Source organism: Echiichthys vipera, assembly GCF_963691815.1.
Source record: "Echiichthys vipera genome assembly, chromosome: 7".
Taxonomy (NCBI): Eukaryota; Metazoa; Chordata; class Actinopteri; order Perciformes; family Trachinidae; genus Echiichthys; species Echiichthys vipera.
The window spans coordinates 29,630,643-29,650,228 of NC_139832.1; the positions used below are offsets into that span (position 1 = coordinate 29,630,643).

Below are 19,586 nucleotides of genomic sequence, written 5' to 3' on the forward strand. Positions count from 1 at the left end.
TAGGGGGCGCGCTTACAACTTTTTTGTGCCTGAGACATTAAATGTTACAGATGGTTACATCAGGTATTTATTTTTGGTCGTTGCTGATTAAATGATTAAACAGCCCCTACTTGTGAATACAAAAAATGTATGTAACATACTTAATATTGTAGCCAACCTTTCCAATAAAGATTGTAGAATTGTGTTTTGATGTGTCACAAATGATCCAAAATCTCACATTTGCTCTCTCTCTCAGCGGAAAACATTAGATCAAAATAACATACACAATTGCAATTTAAGATAAAAAACTATTTTATTGAGGAATATTTCACATCATATTATATGATTAGAAACAGCCCATCAGCAGAACTGCTTTACTCAGCTGCCTCTTTTCCCTGTAGAAAGAAACCCACAACTCATACATACACTGCATATGCATCTACACAACAGATCATATTCTATAATGGTTCAGTCGGTTGTTATTTTATAACTGCACAGATTTTTTTTTCAACGATGACTAATGTATTGCGTTACATGAATTATTATAATTTCACCTTTCCAGAGTCGCGGCTCTTTGCTCTCAACTTGTTGACCTGGGACTCTGCGATGTCGGCACGCTCCTCAGCCTCCTCCAGCTCATGCTGGACTTTCCTGCTTTTGGACAGATGAACGTTGCACTGCTCCTCCTGAAAATCGAAAGAGATTGACACTTCTGAATGTCCTAAAAGACCAAAAGTCTATTTTATGTGAAAAAGATCTGCTACCATATCATATTATCAGTGTTAAAAATATATTGTCCTTACCGCCTCCTCAGCCTGCCTCTTGTAGGCCTTCACCTTGAGCTGCAACTTTTCAACCAGATCCTGCAGCCTGGCAACATTTTTCTTGTCCTCTTCAGTCTGTTCAAGTTCATTTTAAAGTATAGTAAATGTACATAATGTGTTTTTTCGTAATACGTAAGTAGAGTTGATTTACATATTAAGTATCAAAGTGACTGTACCTGATAGGTGAGCTCCTTCACCCTCCTCTCATATTTGCGGACACCCTTAACAGCATCTGCTCCACGTCTCTGCTCAGCCTCAACCTCTGTCTCCAGCTCACGTACCTTCAAAAAACATTAAGACAATAAGTATTCAACTTTTCCATAAGTCTTGCTTCAGCTTTGCAAAATCTTAGCATAACTTTCTTACCCTAGACTCAAGTTTCTGGAGCTGCTTTTTGCCTCCCTTCATGGCCAGGTTCTCAGCTTCATCCAGGCGATGCTGCAGGTCCTTAACAGCAACCTCCAGGTTCTTCTTCATCCTCTCCAGGTGAGCGCTAGTATCCTGCTCCTTCTTCAGCTCCTCAGCCATCATAGCAGCCTGAAAGAGAAACCATTAAATGTTAATTAAAACTATCTTGAGGGGAAGCCCGTGGCACAGTGGTTAGATGAAGTCGCCCCATGTAAAGAGGCTGAAGGTCCTTGATGCAGTGGCCGCAAGTTCGACTCTGACCTGCGGCCCTTTGCAGGCTTGTAAACTGCCAAATTTTTTTTATTTAAAACACATTGGAGTAAGAACAAGTGAAATTCAAACCAACATCAGTGATGGCCTTCTTGGCCTTCTCCTCTGCATTCCTTGCTTCCTGAACAGTATCATCCACTTCACCCTGGACCTGGACCAGGTCAGACTCAAGCTTCTTCTTGGTGTTCATAAGGCTTGTGTTCTAAAAGGTAAAAAGAGTAATCAGTTGCCTGATTTTCACATTATTTGAAATCTCATTGGATAATTGAATAAATGATTGGGATTGTTCACCTGAGAGTGCAGAAGTCCAACACGCTCACTGGCGTCCACCAGCTCCTGCTCAGCAACTTTGCGGCTTCTCTCTGTCTGTTCCAGAGCAGCTCTGAGTTCCTCAATTTCAGCTACCATGAGACCGTTTCTGCGATCCACCATAGCAGCTTGTTCCTTAAAGTCATCCTGAGCTCTGACAGCATCATCAAGGTGCAGTTGTGCATCCTAGTGAAAAATATCAGGAAAATATTCACATGGATGCCAAAATGCAGCTGCACTGACCACAGTAAAAACTCTCTGTCTTACCTTCAGTTGTGCCTGGACATTCCTCAGCTGCTTCTGTGACTCAGCAGCCTGGCGATTGGCATGGCTCAGCTGAATCTCCATCTCATTCAGGTCTCCCTCCATCTTCTTCTTAATTCTCAGGGCATCGTTCCTGCTCCTGACCTCAGAATCCAGAGTGCTCTGCATGGAGTCAATCACCCTCTGGCTGTTCCTCTTGATCTGCTCCATCTCCTCATCTTTCTCTGCCAGCTTTCTGTCCACCTCACCCTTAATCTGGTTGAGCTCCAGCTGGACACGCAGGATCTTGGACTCTTCATGTTCCAGAGTTCCCTTAAAATATCAACAAATTATCTATTAGGCTCTGCTTTCAAAGCTTTTATTGTATATTTGTATATGACTTAGATTCATAAGACCTTCTCAGAAAAAATGTACCTCAGCCTCTTCAAGAGCTGTCTGGATCTCAGCTTTCTCTGTCTCCACTTGTTTCTTAGACTTCTCCAGCTCATGGATGCTCTTGCCAGTCTCACCAATCTGTTCAGTGAGATCTGAGATCTCCTCTGCAGAGAGATACATGTGTTTTTTATTGTTAAGCCATAACATGTCAAAACACTTAAGTCCATGACACATACATGCTGAATACAATGTTTCTTTTACTCACGTTGCAGGTTCTTGTTTTCACGCTTCATGGTCTCTAGGTGATCCAGAGTTTCCTCATAAGAGTTCTTCATCTTGAACAGCTCAGTGCTGAGAGAACGAGCCTCCTTCTGTGCTCCCTCAAGCTCTGCCTGACCCTCCTCGTACTTCTGTTTCCACTCTGCCAGCACCTGATTAATAAAATACATTTCAGTTGGTTATGTTGGCAAATAAATAAATGTATTTCATTGATTGTATGGCTTGGGCACACAAAGTAAACAATGCTACCTTGTCAAAGTTCCTCTGCTTCTTGTCCAGGTTGGCAGCCAGTGCATTGGCCCTCTCCACATCAATCATGAGGTCCTCCACCTCACTCTGGAGCCTCTGTTTGGTTTTCTCAAGAGAAGCACACTTGGAATTCACTGCCTCAATCTGCTCCTCAGCGTCCTGAAGGCGCTGGGCCAACTTTTTCCTGTTTGAAGAGGTAAGATTACTCTTTCAGTGAAAACTATGAAGTTACAAGCACTTTTATATTACTTATAATTACCATTTTATATACCTGTGTATATATATATATATATATATATATATATAACTTTTAATATTGTATTTTTATATATTCTTTCTTTTAGATTCTTCAAATACAAAAACTGTATTGATCCAAGATATGCAGTTGTCAGTTGAGTTATGCTGACATGCTACACGTCTGAAGGGGGCGTTTAGATGTTTGAATATTACTCACTTGGCTTCCTCCAGCTCCTCAGTGCGCTGGATAGCATCAGTTTCATACTTAGATCTCCACTGAGCCACCTCACTGTTGGCCTTGGACATTCCACGCTGCAGCTCAGCCTTGGCCTCCTGCTCCTCCTCAAACTGCTCCCTCAGCAGATCACAGTCATGACGGGCTGATTGCAGTCCATGGGCAAGAGCGTTCTTGGCCTGGTGAAAGTAATATGATTGCATAAAATAATTTCCAAAACCCCAACCTAATACACCAGTACACACTTACTTAACAGTTTCTTACCTTAACTTCCTCCTCAATGTGTCTTTTCAGCTCCTCAATCTGCTGTGTGAAGGCTTGTTTTCCTCTGGTCAGCTGGGAGACAAGAGCTTCTTTCTCTTCAATTTGACGGCTGAACTCACCTTGTGTTAAAGATTTCATGATAAACTGTATTAGTTTGTGTTACGTCTCTCAATAACATACACAACAGATCATTCACTGATAACCTGTAGATACCATTTTCTGTCAGGAGACGTGCTTTCTGTGCACTTGTGTCATTGATTTGACGAACATTTTCATCATTCTTGGTCTTCAGTTCGCTAAGTTGGTCCTCAAGAGTACGGCACATCTTTTCAAGATTTCCCTAATGAGGAAAGGTGAGATTAAATCAGTGATCACATATTATTCATAATATGTATTACCTTATCTACTATATTAATTTTAGAATTAAAATAGCATATTGTGTACCTTTGCTTTAGCTACAGCCTCCATGTTGCTCGAGAGGTCATCAATCTCCATCTTGTATTCACTCTTTTCCTTCTCAAGCTTCTGCTTGACACGCTGGAGGTTGTCGATCTGTTCTCCCAGTTCAGCAACGCTGTCAGCCTGCTTCTTGCGAAGAGCAGCAGCAGTGGATTCATGCTGCAGAGTGGACTCCTCAAGGTCACGACGGAGCTTCTGGAACTCAGCTTCACGCTTCTTGTTCATCTCAATCTGAGTAGCAGTGGCACCACCAGCCTCCTCCAGCCTCTCACTGATCTCCTCAAGTTCCCTGGAGAGGTCAGCTCTCTGCTTCTCAACCTTGGCACGAGCAGCACGCTCAGCCTCAATCTCCTCCTCCAGTTCCTCAATACGAGCCTGTTTCATGTAGGTGTAATGTCTTTCAGTAAACTTTCAATTCTAATTCACAAAAATAGATTATACGCCAATGTTTAATATAAAATATTAAATGTAACATGTCACCTGAAGCTCCTTGATCTTCTTCTGCAGCTGAGCACCCAGTGACTGCTCATCTTCAATCTTGCTAAGGAGCTGACTGATTTCAAAGTCCTTCCTGTGAAAATGATAGAAAAGAGTTCATGCAGTTGACACATTTTCTTTTCCTTGAAGTAGATGAATGGTTGTTGTAGAAATTCAAAAACTGTTACTTTTTAATTTTCTCATCAGACTGCTGCTTGTCATTCTCAAGATCCATGATGGATTCCTGGGCCAGTTTCAGATCACCCTCAAGCTTCCTCTTGGCTCTCTCAAGGTCCATGCGCAGCTTCTTCTCTTGCTCCAGAGAACCCTCAAGCTGAACATTAACATGAGTTTTAATGATCACATTGAAGAAGAATCTTGCTTTGTCAACCCAAGTGTCTTTGTAATCTTACATCATCCACTTGCTGCTCCAGCTTGGTCTTGGCCTTGGTCAGAGTGTTGACTTTGTCTTCCTCAGCCTGCAGGTCATCAAGAGTCTGCTGATGAGCCTCCTGAAGGGCTTTCTTTTCCTTGGTCAGCTTAGCAATGCTCTCATCCTGAGAGGCCATCTCCTCAGTCAGGTTCTTCACCTAGTGTCCAAGAAAGATTTTATCATTAAACAAAAGTCATTACAATCTTACTTGATCAGCTGGAAAGATAATTATTTACAAACCTTGTTCTCAGTGGCATGCTTCTCTTTCTCCACTTTGGCCAAGGTAAGCTCCAGATCATCAATATCCTTCTTGAGCTCAGAACATTCATCCTCCAGCTTTCTCTTCTTGGCAGTGAGCTCAGCATTGATTTCCTCTTCATCCTCCAGTCTCTCAGTTGTCTCTTTGAGTTTGGCCTCCATCTGAATCTTACTTTTGATAAGTCCCTCACACCTCTCTTCAGCATCTGACAGATTCTCTGTTTCCTAGTTGATTTTATTAAAAATGGATGTTAGTTCATTAACATTGAAAAATATGAAACAATAACAACTGTCTGTTGGTGTGTACTTACAGATGCTACTTGCAGCTGCAGATCATTCTTCTCCTGCAGAAGGGACACCATCTTCTCCTCTAGTTCCTTCTTTTTGGCAAGGGCAGTAGCCAAGTCAGTCTTCATCTTATCATAGTTCTCCTTCATATTTGCCAGCTCCTTCTCAGTTTCAGCACTCTTCAGTAGAGGCTTGATCTTGTAGTACACCTTCATCCATGGCCAATGTTTCACATTCATGAATGAGCGAATATTGTACTGGATTGTATATATGGCTTCCCTGTGCACAAGAAGTAGCTGTTGTGAAAAAAATGTTTTTGTCATTTTATATAGCATCATTGAGAATGAGCTGTTTTAAACATGCCTCCTCTCCATCATCTTGACAAACTCCTTTCTCATGACGTAACCACGGCACAAAGCTTGAGTCATGGTGACCAGAGCTGCTAGTTTTTCATCTCTCATTTCTTCAAGAACACCTATCAGACCGGCTTTAAAGAACACCTGAACAAATGAATAATAAAAATGATTTAGGCCTGATTCAGATTAATTCAGTGAATGATTCACACCCTGCACAACAACATCAACAAGAAAGGTTTCCGTTCACCCCACATGTTTGAAACACACTGGAATAAACCACTTAACCCCCTTGGTAATTATTCTTCAGTAAAATGATGTAGGCATGGTGCTTACCTTGGTGTGTCCAAATTTGTACTCATCATGATTAACATCAATTGACCCAAGCAGCTTCTCTGAAGCCTTCTTGTTGTCAATGAACTGTCCATCAGGTATGACACTGGCATTCAGCACCTTGTACCTTTTTATGACAGAGTTAATGTGAAATGTCAGTAAGTATTTTCTTTTAATAATCTGCATCAAAATTCTATTAAAATATCAATTAATACCTCTGCTTGAAGTCAGCATAGAGGATTCTGCTGGGGAAACCTTTCCTGCAGATTCTGATACCCTCCAGCACACCGTTACACCTGAGCTGGTGGATGACCAGGAAGTTCTCCATCAGACCTATAGAAAGACAATTCTTAATGATTTCTTTGAATAATTACTCTCTTTGTTGGGGTAGCACAAAATTAAGTTAACCATACAAGCATATTAAAATAACTTCTTAAAGAATATGATGATAGTGTTCACTATGCACCTGGAGTCTTTGACTCATTGGGAATCAGGCAGCGCACAAAGTGAGGGTGGGTGCTCCTCAAGTTAGTCATCAGCTTCCCCAAGTTCTCCTGTAGATACAAAATGGTAATTTTTATCATGACAAAACACAATTGTGAGTTTGAGTATAAACAGGGATATATTAAAAACATTTGCAAAGTGAAACCTTACCCTAAACTGTGAAGACACAGTCTGCATAGAACCACCCTTCTTCTTGCCTCCCTTCTTTCCAACCTCTGTTGACAATTTTAAGAAGACATGTTTTATAAGAATGACCCATAGAATATCCATCACCACATGCTAGTTTGCTAAAACTGTATTTAGGCTTAATATAGTAAATGTCTTACCCTCAACAACAGGAGGATACAGAAACACCAGCAGTTTCACTGAGGATTTCATGTACAGCTGAACAACAGAGTCATTCAGTGGATCCTTGTTCTTGTCCAGCCAGCCACCGATATTGTAGTCCACAGTACCAGCATAGTGCACCAGGGAGAAGTGGGCCTCAGCTTTGCCCTTAGCGGGCTTTGGCTTCTCAAATGCTTTGGTTTTGCCAAGATGCTGGTCATATAGCTTGTTCTTGAAGGTTGTGTCTGAGGCCTTTGGGAACATGCACTCCTCTTCAAGGATGGAGAAGATGCCCATGGGCTTGAGAAAAAGAAGTATGTCATTGAGTGATGCACAAAGTCAACTAAGACTAATTACACATAATCTCCTTGTTATTACCTTTTCAATCAGCTCAATGCAGGCAGCCAAGTCCATGCCAAAGTCAATGAATTCCCAGATAATACCCTCCTTTTTGTACTCTTCTTGCTCTAGGACAAACATGTGGTGGTTGAAAAACTGTTGCAGTTTCTCATTGGTGAAGTTGATGCACAGCTGCTCCAAGGTGTTGAACTGTGAGGGGACAAGCGACTTAATCTTTTGCAGACAAAATAATGTTTTCTTCATGAAAAGTATCATCTGCTGAACTATTGGAAATTAACCTTACATCAAAGATTTCAAAGCCAGCGATATCCAGGACACCAATGTAGTACTGCCTCGCCTGTTTGGTGTCCAACATCTGGTTGATACGGACGACCATCCACAAGAACATCCTCTCGTAGATAGACTTTGCCAGGGCAGTCACTGAGTTGTTCACCTGAATAAAACCAAGTGATTTCATTAATGGATTTCTGGTATTTTGAACTTTTCCTAATGAGATAAATGACAAAAAATCTAAAATAAAGAATTCCAGTCCTTGCATAACCAATCAAAAGTGGTAATGAAGTGAACACTGCCATTCAGTCGCGGCGTTAGGGTTGGGCCTAGGCTCACCCAATACGACACTGGCCCACCCACATCTACAGTCCCATCCATAAAAAATGACTGGGAGAAAATATTTTTGTGAATTATTATTTCTTATTATTATAATTAATATTTTAATACAAAATTTAGACCAAAAATATGTTTCCCTTTTAGAAAATAAAAGTAATAAAAGTAGTGCGACATCTGGATATTTTACGTTGGAAACGGAGGTTTGTGACCAGTGTTACGGTACATCACCGGTTGCAGTGTAAATGAAATTCACTCACTCACTGTGTCCCATTACGTCTCAATAATCCATTGCACATGTTTTTAAAAGAGTTAAAACAGAGTTGCCGTTGTGGGAATCAGAATATTTGTCATCGTCATCACAACCACAGCAGCAACAAGTGCTGTCTCCGAGTGAAGCTAACAGATCCTACCAAGCTCCTGCTCTCGAGGGGAAGTTGCCGCGGGATATATTGGTGGGAGTCGTGGGACAGACAAACAGCATAAGCTAACCTATGGCCCAGACCACAGACAGTGTTCGGACTAAAGAAACAGAGCTTTGCAGCACATCAGTATTAGAAGTATCCATTTATGGAGTACAGGCTGTATAAAACATGTGGCATTTTTGTTGATTGTGCATTGCAAACTAATATTTCACCCCAGGTAACTAGATATGCAAGGATTTGTTTGGATTTCATGGATTTTACCAGGCTGCAGTTATTGTCTAATAGTTATTATCTAATAGTCATATTTAGAAAAAGATAAAGTTGAGTAGAGCTTTAAAAAAAAAACAAAAAAAAACTACCTGACTTGATATTGTCATAAAAGCATATCCGCTTTTGTTGAGATGACCTTATATTATAAAGATCTGGAGACATTTTACTCCAGACTGCATTTTACAATTCAATTTAACAATAGGACCTATGCATCCATCGCACATTAGCCTTCTATGATATGCAGGCATTTCTGTTTTGTGTTATAATTAGAACAGGCCCAGCCGAAGTAACGTTGGCCCATTTAAAATTTAAATCCTAGCGCTGCTACTGCTGCCATTGCATTCCTTTTTTGTGTCTAATAAACTCTGTACTACATTTTTTCAGCAGCAGTAATATGACCAATCTGTTAAATAGTAGTATATTGGACATTGATAATTCTTGTTTACCTGAGGTACAGTCTGTCCCTTGGTGACATACTCATTTCCGACCTTCACTCTGGGATAGCACAGAGCCTTTAGCATGTCAGCAGAGTTCAGACCCAGCAAGTAAGCAACCTTGTCAGCATCTGAAAATAGATCAGTGCTTTACCATTAAGTTATGATCAGAAACCAGTCTGATAAAGAATGTTATTGCCGTCGCTGCTGCTAGTTATTTGGTTTGAGTTGACATTATATACTTACCCTCTGTGCCATCAGGCTCGGCCTGCTCCTCACGCTGCTTCTGCTTGAATTTCATGTTACCATGGTGAAGCACAGCACCAGTCATCTTGTAGATGCTCATCTTCTCTTCATTAGTGAAGCCCAGGATGTCAATAGCATTCTGAGTTCAAAAAAGATGTCCACACATAACATAATCACTTTGGAAAATGCACTTAAAAGAGCAGTTTAATGTTAAATTGCATGCACAAAATATATTTCAATATAAGTTAAGTTCACTTACATCAGTGGCTTCCAGCTCAACTTTGTCATCAATGCTGGCCACAGTGATCTGACCCATGCTGCACATGGGGAAGTCGTAGGGGTTGGTTGTGATGAGACACAAATCTGGAGATCAAAAACAGGTGAAAACATCAACACATGTGCTTCATATGAAAACTGTAAGTGTTGTGCAACATCTCAGTCTGCTTACCCAGGAGCTCAGGTTTGTGGGCCGTCATCATCTGGTAGAAGATGTGGTAGCCTCTTTCATCAGGAAGCTGGAATGTCACTCTGGACTTCTCCAGCAGATCTACAAATATGAATGAATGAATGAATGCTTTATTTTGAACGTGTAAAATAATAAATAAAAAGTAATACAATAAAAGCTAAAGGAACAAAAACACAATATTAACTTAACATATCATAAAGGAATTTGGTGAGAACACCTGGTCAAATACTCCTTCTTCGTCCCATACTTTGTAAAAAAAAAAACTGTTTTTCTTTTTAAACTGGGTCATTCTTGGACATTGCCTTAGCTATACATTCAATCTGTTTTACATTTTCACTCCACATATAGAAACAAAAAAAATGTTTTCATTTTGTTTGGTTGCAACGATGTTTTAAAATGAACCCCAGCCTAAAAATTCATCCCCCATATTTAATAAAAGAAAAAAATTTTTTAATAGTGCCAGGAGGTAGGTTGTTTATTGCGTCATACATTATTTATGCTGTTTGAAAATGAACCAGATCATTACACCATGTTATTACACCATTATTTTCATTAACTCTCTCAATGTCTATGCAACCTACCTGTATGTCTACTTGAGTACTCCATTTCCAAATAACACGATTATATTTTTTCTTGAAAAAAAAGTAATGCAATAATTTCTTTTTGAAATTTAATGATAATTTGTTTTTGTCAAACTACCTTTTTAATTTGGTAGTCTTTGGTATTGTTCATAGGTCACAGCCTAGTTAATTCTCAGTTCCAGTTGTTTGTATATACAATGAGTAATATTACTTACATGTCTCAATATCAGCACTAGCCAGTTTGCCAGTTGTGCCAAAATGGATTCTGATGAATTTACCCTTTTGGGAACAAAGGGATTGTTTAGCGTCCTTCCAGATTGGCAATCTGCAGGACCTCTCTTGTGTAGAAATATTTCCATACTTACAAAACGAGAGGAGTTGTCATTCCTCACAGTTTTAGCATTACCATAGGCCTCCAGCAGGGGATTGGCTGCAATAATCTGATCCTCCAGTGACCCCTATAATCGAAGATTAGAATTGTTGTTTAAACATGACTGAAAAAATATTCTATTATTTATGGAATTTAAATTGTAAGCATTACGCAGAACCATACCTTTGATGTGTCCCTTTTCTTGTCTCCACCAACTGAGATTGTTGCGAAGTACTGGATGACACGCTTGGTGTTCACAGTCTTTCCAGCACCAGATTCTCCACTAGGTATAGTTACAGTATTATGAGAATATGATCGAAAGGTTTGACTATTTTAGGGGTTCTCTGTGTAATGTTCACTTGTTATTAATGACACCCATGGCTGTTACTGAACTACAGGCAGCACACTATTGCTCACATGTTCGCATGCCATATGTGCAAGATACTTACATTAGCTAGCTAGCTAACTGTAAATCAGCTATGCTGCATGGATCTGGCTTTGATTGCATCGTAATGTTAGCTTTAGAGTCATTTTCAAAAGGCAAGCCAGATCAGTCCGGGGGGATAAATTAGCTGACATTTGCCACTCAATGCAGTACTTTGCTACAGCAGCTGGCAATTTGTCTGCATATGTCAGTGTTTCCTCTGGGGTTTTTATCAGCATTGGGGGTAAAGAATTTTTGGTTGTACCACTACAACACAGTCTGCTCATGCTGTGCCTCTGATACACCCTCTTATAGGCCATTAGCCCACGGATCCTGAGCCAGCCTGAACCCCTGTACTGGGGGTCTGAACCTGGACATTAAGTATGATATCCCGCTGGAACAGCAAACTAGCTGCTGCTATGGTCTGTCTCAGGGCCACCATTGCAAGATGTTGAGCGGAGGTACAGCATGTGTGGACTTCCATTTTTGCCAGTTTGTTTGTTGATGCTAGCCGCATCCATTTCTCAGCTAACATGAGCTAATGTTGCACACTATTGGCCGTAGAGGAGTTGAAGAGAGGAACGGAACTCAGGAGCAAGCAAAATACCACATCCTTTGAAATATCCTGAAAAATTCATCCTGAGTCCATTATATATGAGTCAGTCCTCAGGCTGTAATAGGTAACTGCGAAAGTCGGTAAAGGTCTCATTTTTTTAAGTCATGTTACAACCCTTTCCCCAAAAAACGATTGATGCATCTTAAAAGTTACAAACAGAACCTTTAAACCAAGTCAACAAATGTAAATCGGGCAACTTACGTGATCAAGACAGACTGGTTCTCTCTATCTGTTAAATAAAAAAATAATAATTATGATTTAGTGCAAGATAAACCTCATGGAGTGATAAGTTCTACATAGCTATGATAATGACTTACCAGTGAGCATGAACTGATATGCATTGTCAGAGACGGAGAATATATGGGGTGGAGCCTCCATACGCTTCTTGCCTCTATAGGCAGTTACACATTCAGAATCGTACACTGGGAGCCACTTGTAGGGATTCACAGTGGCACAGAACAACCCAGAGTAGGTCTGAAAGTGATCATTGATTCAAAAATTAACGTTCTGTTTCTTACAAATATAGCAATTTCATTAGTTATATTTTCACATTTGGTAGATTGTCTTACGTAGATCATCCATGCTGCATAACGCTCTTTGAGGTTATACAGCACAGCGGCCTCATTGAGATGGGTCATCATGGCCATGTCCTCAATCTTGTCATACTTAGGAGGGTTCATTGGTGTGACATCAGCTTCTTTAACTGTCCTTTCCTGGAATTGGACATATCTCACAATGAGAACTGATCATATTGAATTCCCAGCTGTTTCTATAATAAAGACACCAACCTCCTGAGTGTCCAGGACTTTGACAGTGACTTTGTCACCATCTTTCTTGAGGATTGTTCCCTTCAAGTACAGCTCCTTGGCATCGGCCACGTAGCAGGCACTCTTGGCATCAAATGGTGCCGTTTGTGCCGCAATTCTCTCCTTCTCTGGCTTACGGAGATAAATGGCAGCTTTGCCATAAGTGGCCATCTCCGCGTCTGTGCTCATGGTGGCAGCTGATGTCTGTTAGATAATTACAAAGAAGCCACTTTCTTAGACTTATGTTTGAAGTCCATGTAATGAAAATCAAATTCTGAGGAAAAGTAAACATATCGCCACTAAAACCATGCCTGTGTATGGTTACAGGTAGGCTTTGACTTTACTCAAACTCCTTTTCAGACTTGGTTGTTACTGAGAACAGATACCGACATATTGTTTTTTTTTTCAAAATGTGTAGATAACACCTTTAGACATTCAATGAATGAATGTTTTATATATTAAACGCTTATAAAGAAAAGTCAAGCTTTTAAATGTTTTACTTACCTTTACCTCCCCTCTGTCAAAAGTATTCACCAATCCTGTTCAAAAGAGATTTCGATGTTAGAGTAGCTATAAAAACAAGATTAACTCAACAAGTTTTTCTAACATAAATTCTGTCTTAAATACAGAACATGTTCAAAAGGTCTGAAGCATAAGAGAAGATAGTTTTACCACAAGCAGTAACTCACAGGACTTCAGTGTCACACAGTGTCCACAAGTGGACTTTATATTGACTTTGGTTTTGATGACACAGCTCAAGTTAATTATGGTAAATGCACACACCAAATGTGGTAAGGCATATAGACAGACATAAAAAAAAATGTGTAACTATACACTCTTATTTTTGATAGGCTCTCAGATGCCCTCTTCATTTTACAGAAGGTTAAAAATACACCAGTGTTATATTTTCCAAAATATTTTTATTTTTTTAATTGATTAAATAAATAATAATAATTATTCCTGTAAATGCAATTATTTTCATAAATTGTAAATCATTTTTGATTTACAGTATCTTATTGGGATCATCAATCTTTCAGTTTCTCCACCTCCTCCTGAGGGATCCAAAAGTGGTCTCAGACATTCTTGATAATGAAGTCACTCTGTAATGTCTTGGCTCTCCTCTTAACTGCCTGTCTTGACCTTCACATTTGGGGGCATGCTTATTAGTTCTCCACTCACACAAGTATGAAGTATAGCTTATGTTGTATCCATCCATTCCAATAAAGATTTCAGATTTATTCAGTCGTCATACCCCTACATTACGTCCCGAACTCCAAGATTAATGTAAATTTATGAAAACCAGTAGCCATATATAACTTAACCGGTTGTACGAAAAATCGAATAAGTTCTGTATGATCACATACCCGGCCGGACGACATCTGTGTGACAATATTGAGTTATAGTCACAGCGCCCCTTACCTGCTACAGGAAGTTACTGTCGCCATACTTTAATCTTCTTCTCCGAGGTGGTTAATCTGATCCACCTCAAACTTTGTCAAAAGAGCCTTAAAGAGTTTATGATGCTTTACTCTGAGAATTTTAACTTTTGACTGGGGGGCGTGGCTTTGGTGGCACAGCAAATTTCAATGCCACGCCATGACATAATAACCTGCCATAACTCCACTACACGTCACCAGATCTTTTCCAGACTTCTCCTGTTTTATGAGAGTCAAAGCCTGAACCATCTACATTTCAATATGCAGTCATTATCATAGTGCCCCCTACTGGCAACAGGAAATATGCTACGGACGGATTACGGATGCTAAATACAGACGAAATGTACGTAGAAGGCTCCATCCGTATCCTTAAACGTATCTAATGTAGAGCATAAATGAGCCTTTATATGACAAACTAAATTCGACTGAAATGACATTTTCAATAACTAAAGCACACTTTAATTGGCTTTAACTAATTAGGGCACAGGCACCGACTGAAAGTTGGGCCAGCAAAGGCCCTTTTGAAATTGAAAAGTTTTATATAAAGGCCCAAGCACAGACGGAGTCGTTAGAGAGGGACCCATTGAATCGGCTCTGTTTCATTTTATTATTCATCACAAAAATATATTGCCTATTTGGAGGCTTTATCATATTCAAAAACTCACCAACCTTCACACAAAATTCAAGTTCGGTGAAGATTTACGTATTTCATTGTTTTCAGAAACACCCCTAGAATCCGCCCAGACTCCACGATTGACATACATTTACTAAAATCTGTAGGGATATTGAACTCTTCCAGACAAACAGAAAAGCCTCTTGGAGCCATATCGTAAACTCAACAGGAAGTCGATCATTTTGAATTTAGTGGCCATTTTTCAACATTTTTGAGATTTGCACGTCATATGTTAAACTCTTCCTAGAGATTAAACACGATCAGCTTCAAATTCAGTCAGCTACATCTAAAGACATGTCTGACCGACCAAATGATACTTGGCATTTAAACTTCACGGTGTGGGCATGGATTGGCGCCAAAGTTAAGAAACAGTAAATATCTTTAATTTCAGCAAACATTGTCCAATCTGAACCAAATTCCTAACACATGACAAAAGTCACTTCCTGAACATACATACATCTCAATATTGACTCACAGTCATAGCGCCCTCTACTGGCAACCCCTAAATTACAGCCCCTTACCCAGGATAGAAGGAAATTTATGAAAACCGGTAGGGATTTAGAACTCATCCCGACATACAAAAAAGCCTCTTGGAGCGATATACTATATATGGCCCTTTTTAATTTTATGGCCATTTTTGCACAAACTCCTCCTAGGGATTTAACACGATCTACTTTAGTATTTGACAGTATCATCGAAAGACATGTCTGATCAAACAATACTTTGCTCCGTGTTACGGTGGTACGGCACCCAAGTTTGGCCTTTTGCCTTTGTTGCATTCTCAAGCAGACATGACTTCGTCTCTTCCATTTGGCAACTTTTATTCAATTCAGTTCTTTGTTGCAGTGGTTTTATACAAAGAAAAAACTGGCGCGAACCTGAGTACCAAAACAAACGTAAAACATATCGTCATTCACCTGTTTTTATTCAGCTCCATGGTGCCCATTAATGACATCACTCATCATGCACGTTAATACTAAGTAACTTATATTTGGGATATTAACAATATCAAAATACAGTGGAAACAAAGAATAGCTTCTGCTTTAACAGATTAAATCTATTTTAGCTTATTGTAATTTAAATAACTACTATGCAAATTCCCAAATATTTCTAGGTCACAACACAATCAAACAGGAAGTAAATGTAACTTGAGCATACATTATCCAGTCTTGCCCTGAAGAAAACCCGGACTTAATATTGACTCAAAATGAAAGCGCCCCTGCTGGCGACAGGAAGTCACAACAAATCGACTTTAAAATAAGCCAGTATCATCTTAAGACAACATCAATACTCTGCACTTTTTCTATTTATTTTTTTTTGCTCCGTGTCGCCATCATATGGCGCCCAAGTTTGGCCTTTTACCTTCAAACAGGAAGTAGCTATAACTTGAGTACACCACACCACACCTACATCTCAATATTGACTCACAGTAACAGTGCCCCCTATTGGCAGGATGAAAAATGACAAACATCACACAATTAACATGAGATTTCCATTGTTGGTTATCCGCTTCAAGTGGGGAAACATAAGGCATGTTTTGTGCATTTTTTATAATGGCAACACTGCCATTTCGTGCTACTCATCATGAAACTGGAAGTCGCTCTAACTTCAACATATATTGCACCAAATTTTCATGACATGATGAGTGTAGAGGCCTGAAGACGAACACATGCCGATAGTGACCAACAGCCACAGCGCCACCTACTGGCAACAGGAAGTGAGCCTAATATGGCAGACTTCATCTGATTTACATCAACTTTACGATGTGTTTTCTACACTTGATACAGAGCAACACAAGCCAGAAGCACTGCAAGAGTTGCGATTGACCACATGAAGCCCTGCACCAACTTGTTCGGCGGTCGCATTTAACTTTACTGTGTGGCTGTAGCATGGCACCAAAGTCATTAAATTTGGCACTAAAACTGGAAGTTGTTGTAACTTAACCATACATCGTCCTATCTCCCTCAAATGCCTCATGATTCATTGGAGTCCCGCCGTGAGCCCAACGCCATCCAAAAATTGACTCAAAATCATTGTGCCCCCTGCTGGCGACAGAAGGCCATATGTTTTTACATATTTATCAAACTCCTCCTAGTGATTTAACACGATCAACTTCAAAATTGGTTAGTGCCATCTTAAGATATGTGGGACCAAACCATACTTTGCATTTGCATTTTCACTGCACCGTGTGGGTCCTTGCGTGGTTCAAAAATCAGCCTATCGCTTAACAAGAGGAGGTTATTGTAACCTGACCATACATTGTCCAATCTGCACCAAGTTTTACTACCATCTTCCCTTCCTGCCACTCACCTTCAGCGTTTCAATGTTGGTTCTACACTCTGAAGTCCTACCCGTTTGACCAGAATCCCTTTGCCTTCTTGTATATAAACATAAACTTTCTAAGCCCTTTGACCTGCGAAAAACTGGCCCCAAGAATGCGCATCAACTGAGAGCATTCTTTTCTTAAAATAAGTTTCTTTCATGAAGACAGAGCGACCCTAGTGGAGGACTAATTGGTATTAAAGGATCTGCATTAAGCTGGTTTAAGTCTTATCAGATCGATCTCAGTTTGTACATGTTAATGACAATTCCTCCATGTACGCTTATTAAAATAAATAAGTGCATTTATGTAAAATTATAAGTTCATGATAGCTTTGTCATGGTAAATACTTATCCTGTACTGTAAAAATATACAGACTCAGGGCAAACGGTTCTGGCAGTCACTCCATTTGCTGCATGTCTCCCCCTCTCCTGGGTTGCTGATTTAATAAAGCGCTTGAAAACTGCCAAATAAATAATCTATTAAAAAAAAAAAATATATATATATATATATATAGACACATTTACAATGGTTTGAATGCTGTACAGTGCCCATAGACAGTCATGATACCCCCTAGTCACTTTGTCACGACCAAGCCGTGACCCTGGGCTCATGTGTGAGTGGTGTTTGTTTTAGTTCTTATTGTTGTGCCTGCTGTCGTGTTGGAGTTCGTCTCTGGTTTTCCTTCTCTCCCTCTTCAAATAAATCCTGTCATGCCGTTTTCACTTAGGGAGCGATCCTGTACCAGCACATCACCTTGCTTCAGGCGATAAGGGCAGATCTCCCTGATTTAACGCACAGCATAGGAAATCTTCAGGGCGTGCTGCAAAACCCATCTACTCTACAATGCTACAGCCGCACCAATGCCAGCTAATCAGACCAGGGAACCCTGGGTCTCCCCACCAAGATGGGAATCGAGGCCAATGTCAAATGTTTCTCATGCAGTGTGGTCTTGTTTTTGATCTTCAGCCTGGACTGTTGCGGGAAGAGGCGTTGGAGTGGGCTTTGGTACACGGGGGGCGGTGTCCAAAGTTTTTGACCATCCATTCCAAGGTAAAGACGCTTCCAGGAGGCTTTTCTCTCTCCACCAGGGAATTCGGGGCGTGGCAAAGTACACCATTGAGTTACGGACTTTGGCTGCTGAGAGTGGGTGGAATGGGGCCTCCCTGCAGGCTGTTTTTGTTAATGGACTATGTGAAACACTGTCATGCTGTTTCCACTCAGGGAGCGATCCTGTACCAGCACAGCACCTTGCTTCAGGCGATAAGAGCAGATCTCCCTGATTTAACGCACAGCATAGGAAATCTTCAGGGCGTGCTGCAAAACCCATCTACTCTACAATTCTACAGCCGCACCAATGCCAGCTAATCAGACCAGGGAACCCTGGGTCTCCCCACCAGAGAGGTAAGATGGGAATCTAGGCCAATGTCAAATGTTTCTCATGCAGTGTGGTCTTGTTTTTGATCTTCAGCCTGGACTGCTGCGGGGAGAGGCGTTGGAGTGGGCTTTGGTACACGGGGGGCGGTGTCGAAAGTTTTTGACCATCCATTCCAAGGTAAAGACGCTTCCAGGAGGCTTTTCTCTCTCCACCAGGGAATTCGGGGCATGGCAAAGTACGCCATTGAGTTCCGGACTTTGGCTGCTGAGAGTGGGTGGAATGGGGCGTCACTGCAGGCTGTTTTTGTTAATGGACTATGTGAAACACTGAAAGTTTAACTGATCTCACACATTGAGCCAAATCATTAGAACCATTTGATATCTTTGACCATTCGTATAGAAAATCGATGCCGTGAGCGGCAAAGAGAGAAGCGGCATAACCCTGGCTGTGGCGTCATCCCTTGTTGTCTGTCTTTGTCTCTCTCTGTCCATCTGTCCGTCTTTTCTCTCTTTCTCTCTCCTTTTCTTCCTCCCCAACCGGTCAAGACAGATGTCCTTCCTCCACAGAGCTGGGTCTGTCTGACGTTCCTGCCTGTAATAGGGAAGGTTTTCATTGCCACCGTACTCTACGGGGGAATTGTTGGGTCTATGTTTATCATAAATAAGTCATAGAGTGTGGTCTTTACCTAGTTTGTAAAGTGTCCTTAGATAACTTTTGTTATGATTTGGCACTATAAATAAAATTTAATTGAATTGAATTGTTACAGCGAGCAGTCCCCAGGCTTGGTAACATCTGGACCTGTTTCCAGTTTTGTCCGACCACAGGAGCCCGTGCGGCAAGATAATTACCTCGAGGAAGAACCTATTAAGCTAGGATCCGCATCCGCCTCTCAGACACCGCCAGAGTCCAGTTCGACCCCCAGGACGGAGCCAGCCTTCCTGATGATCTTACTGATTCTCTTGGCGTCTGCTGCCCTCAGTCTTCTGCCCCAGCACACAACAGCAAAGACGATGGCACTGGCTACCACCGACTGGTAGAGCATCCTCAGCA

The 19,586-nt window shown here is 40.8% G+C and overlaps 1 protein-coding gene across 1 annotated transcript; it reads right to left on the reverse strand.

Annotated features, from left to right (window-relative positions):
- Positions 1–273: 273 nt before the first annotated feature.
- LOC310949708 (myosin heavy chain, fast skeletal muscle-like) lies at positions 274–13,465 on the reverse strand. The gene is made up of 41 exons (XM_083917221.1): positions 13,402–13,465; positions 13,234–13,268; positions 12,712–12,933; positions 12,493–12,636; positions 12,241–12,397; positions 12,125–12,152; positions 11,067–11,166; positions 10,879–10,971; positions 10,729–10,792; positions 9,915–10,013; positions 9,726–9,829; positions 9,467–9,605; positions 9,233–9,351; positions 7,769–7,918; positions 7,504–7,674; positions 7,125–7,425; positions 6,949–7,013; positions 6,761–6,848; positions 6,510–6,627; positions 6,298–6,421; positions 5,972–6,108; positions 5,632–5,887; positions 5,303–5,545; positions 5,043–5,219; positions 4,818–4,963; positions 4,633–4,723; positions 4,138–4,527; positions 3,907–4,033; positions 3,694–3,812; positions 3,412–3,608; positions 2,958–3,141; positions 2,695–2,860; positions 2,469–2,593; positions 2,058–2,366; positions 1,773–1,976; positions 1,558–1,683; positions 1,170–1,340; positions 980–1,084; positions 783–878; positions 534–665; positions 274–374 (listed from the first exon to the last, which is right to left on the reverse strand). Exons 3-41 carry the CDS (start codon positions 12,916–12,918, stop codon positions 354–356), a joined length of 5,793 nt encoding a protein of 1,930 aa, XP_083773347.1. The 5' UTR covers positions 12,919–12,933; positions 13,234–13,268; positions 13,402–13,465; the 3' UTR covers positions 274–353.
- Between the last annotated feature and the right edge of the window lie 6,121 nt (positions 13,466–19,586).

What these genes read in the sequence shown, in the direction of transcription:
- LOC310949708 (XM_083917221.1), bottom strand. Translation starts at nt 12,918, where the DNA reads ATGAGCACAGACGCGGAGATGGCCACTTATGGCAAAGCTGCCATTTAT. An exon ending in TAGTGCTGATATTGAGACAT is followed by an intron (nt 10,014 to 10,728) that starts GTAAGTAATATT and finishes TCATATTTGTAG; the next exon opens with ATCTGCTGGAGAAGTCCAGA. An exon ending in AGAAGATCAAGGAGCTTCAG is followed by an intron (nt 4,528 to 4,632) that starts GTGACATGTTAC and finishes TACATGAAACAG; the next exon opens with GCTCGTATTGAGGAACTGGA.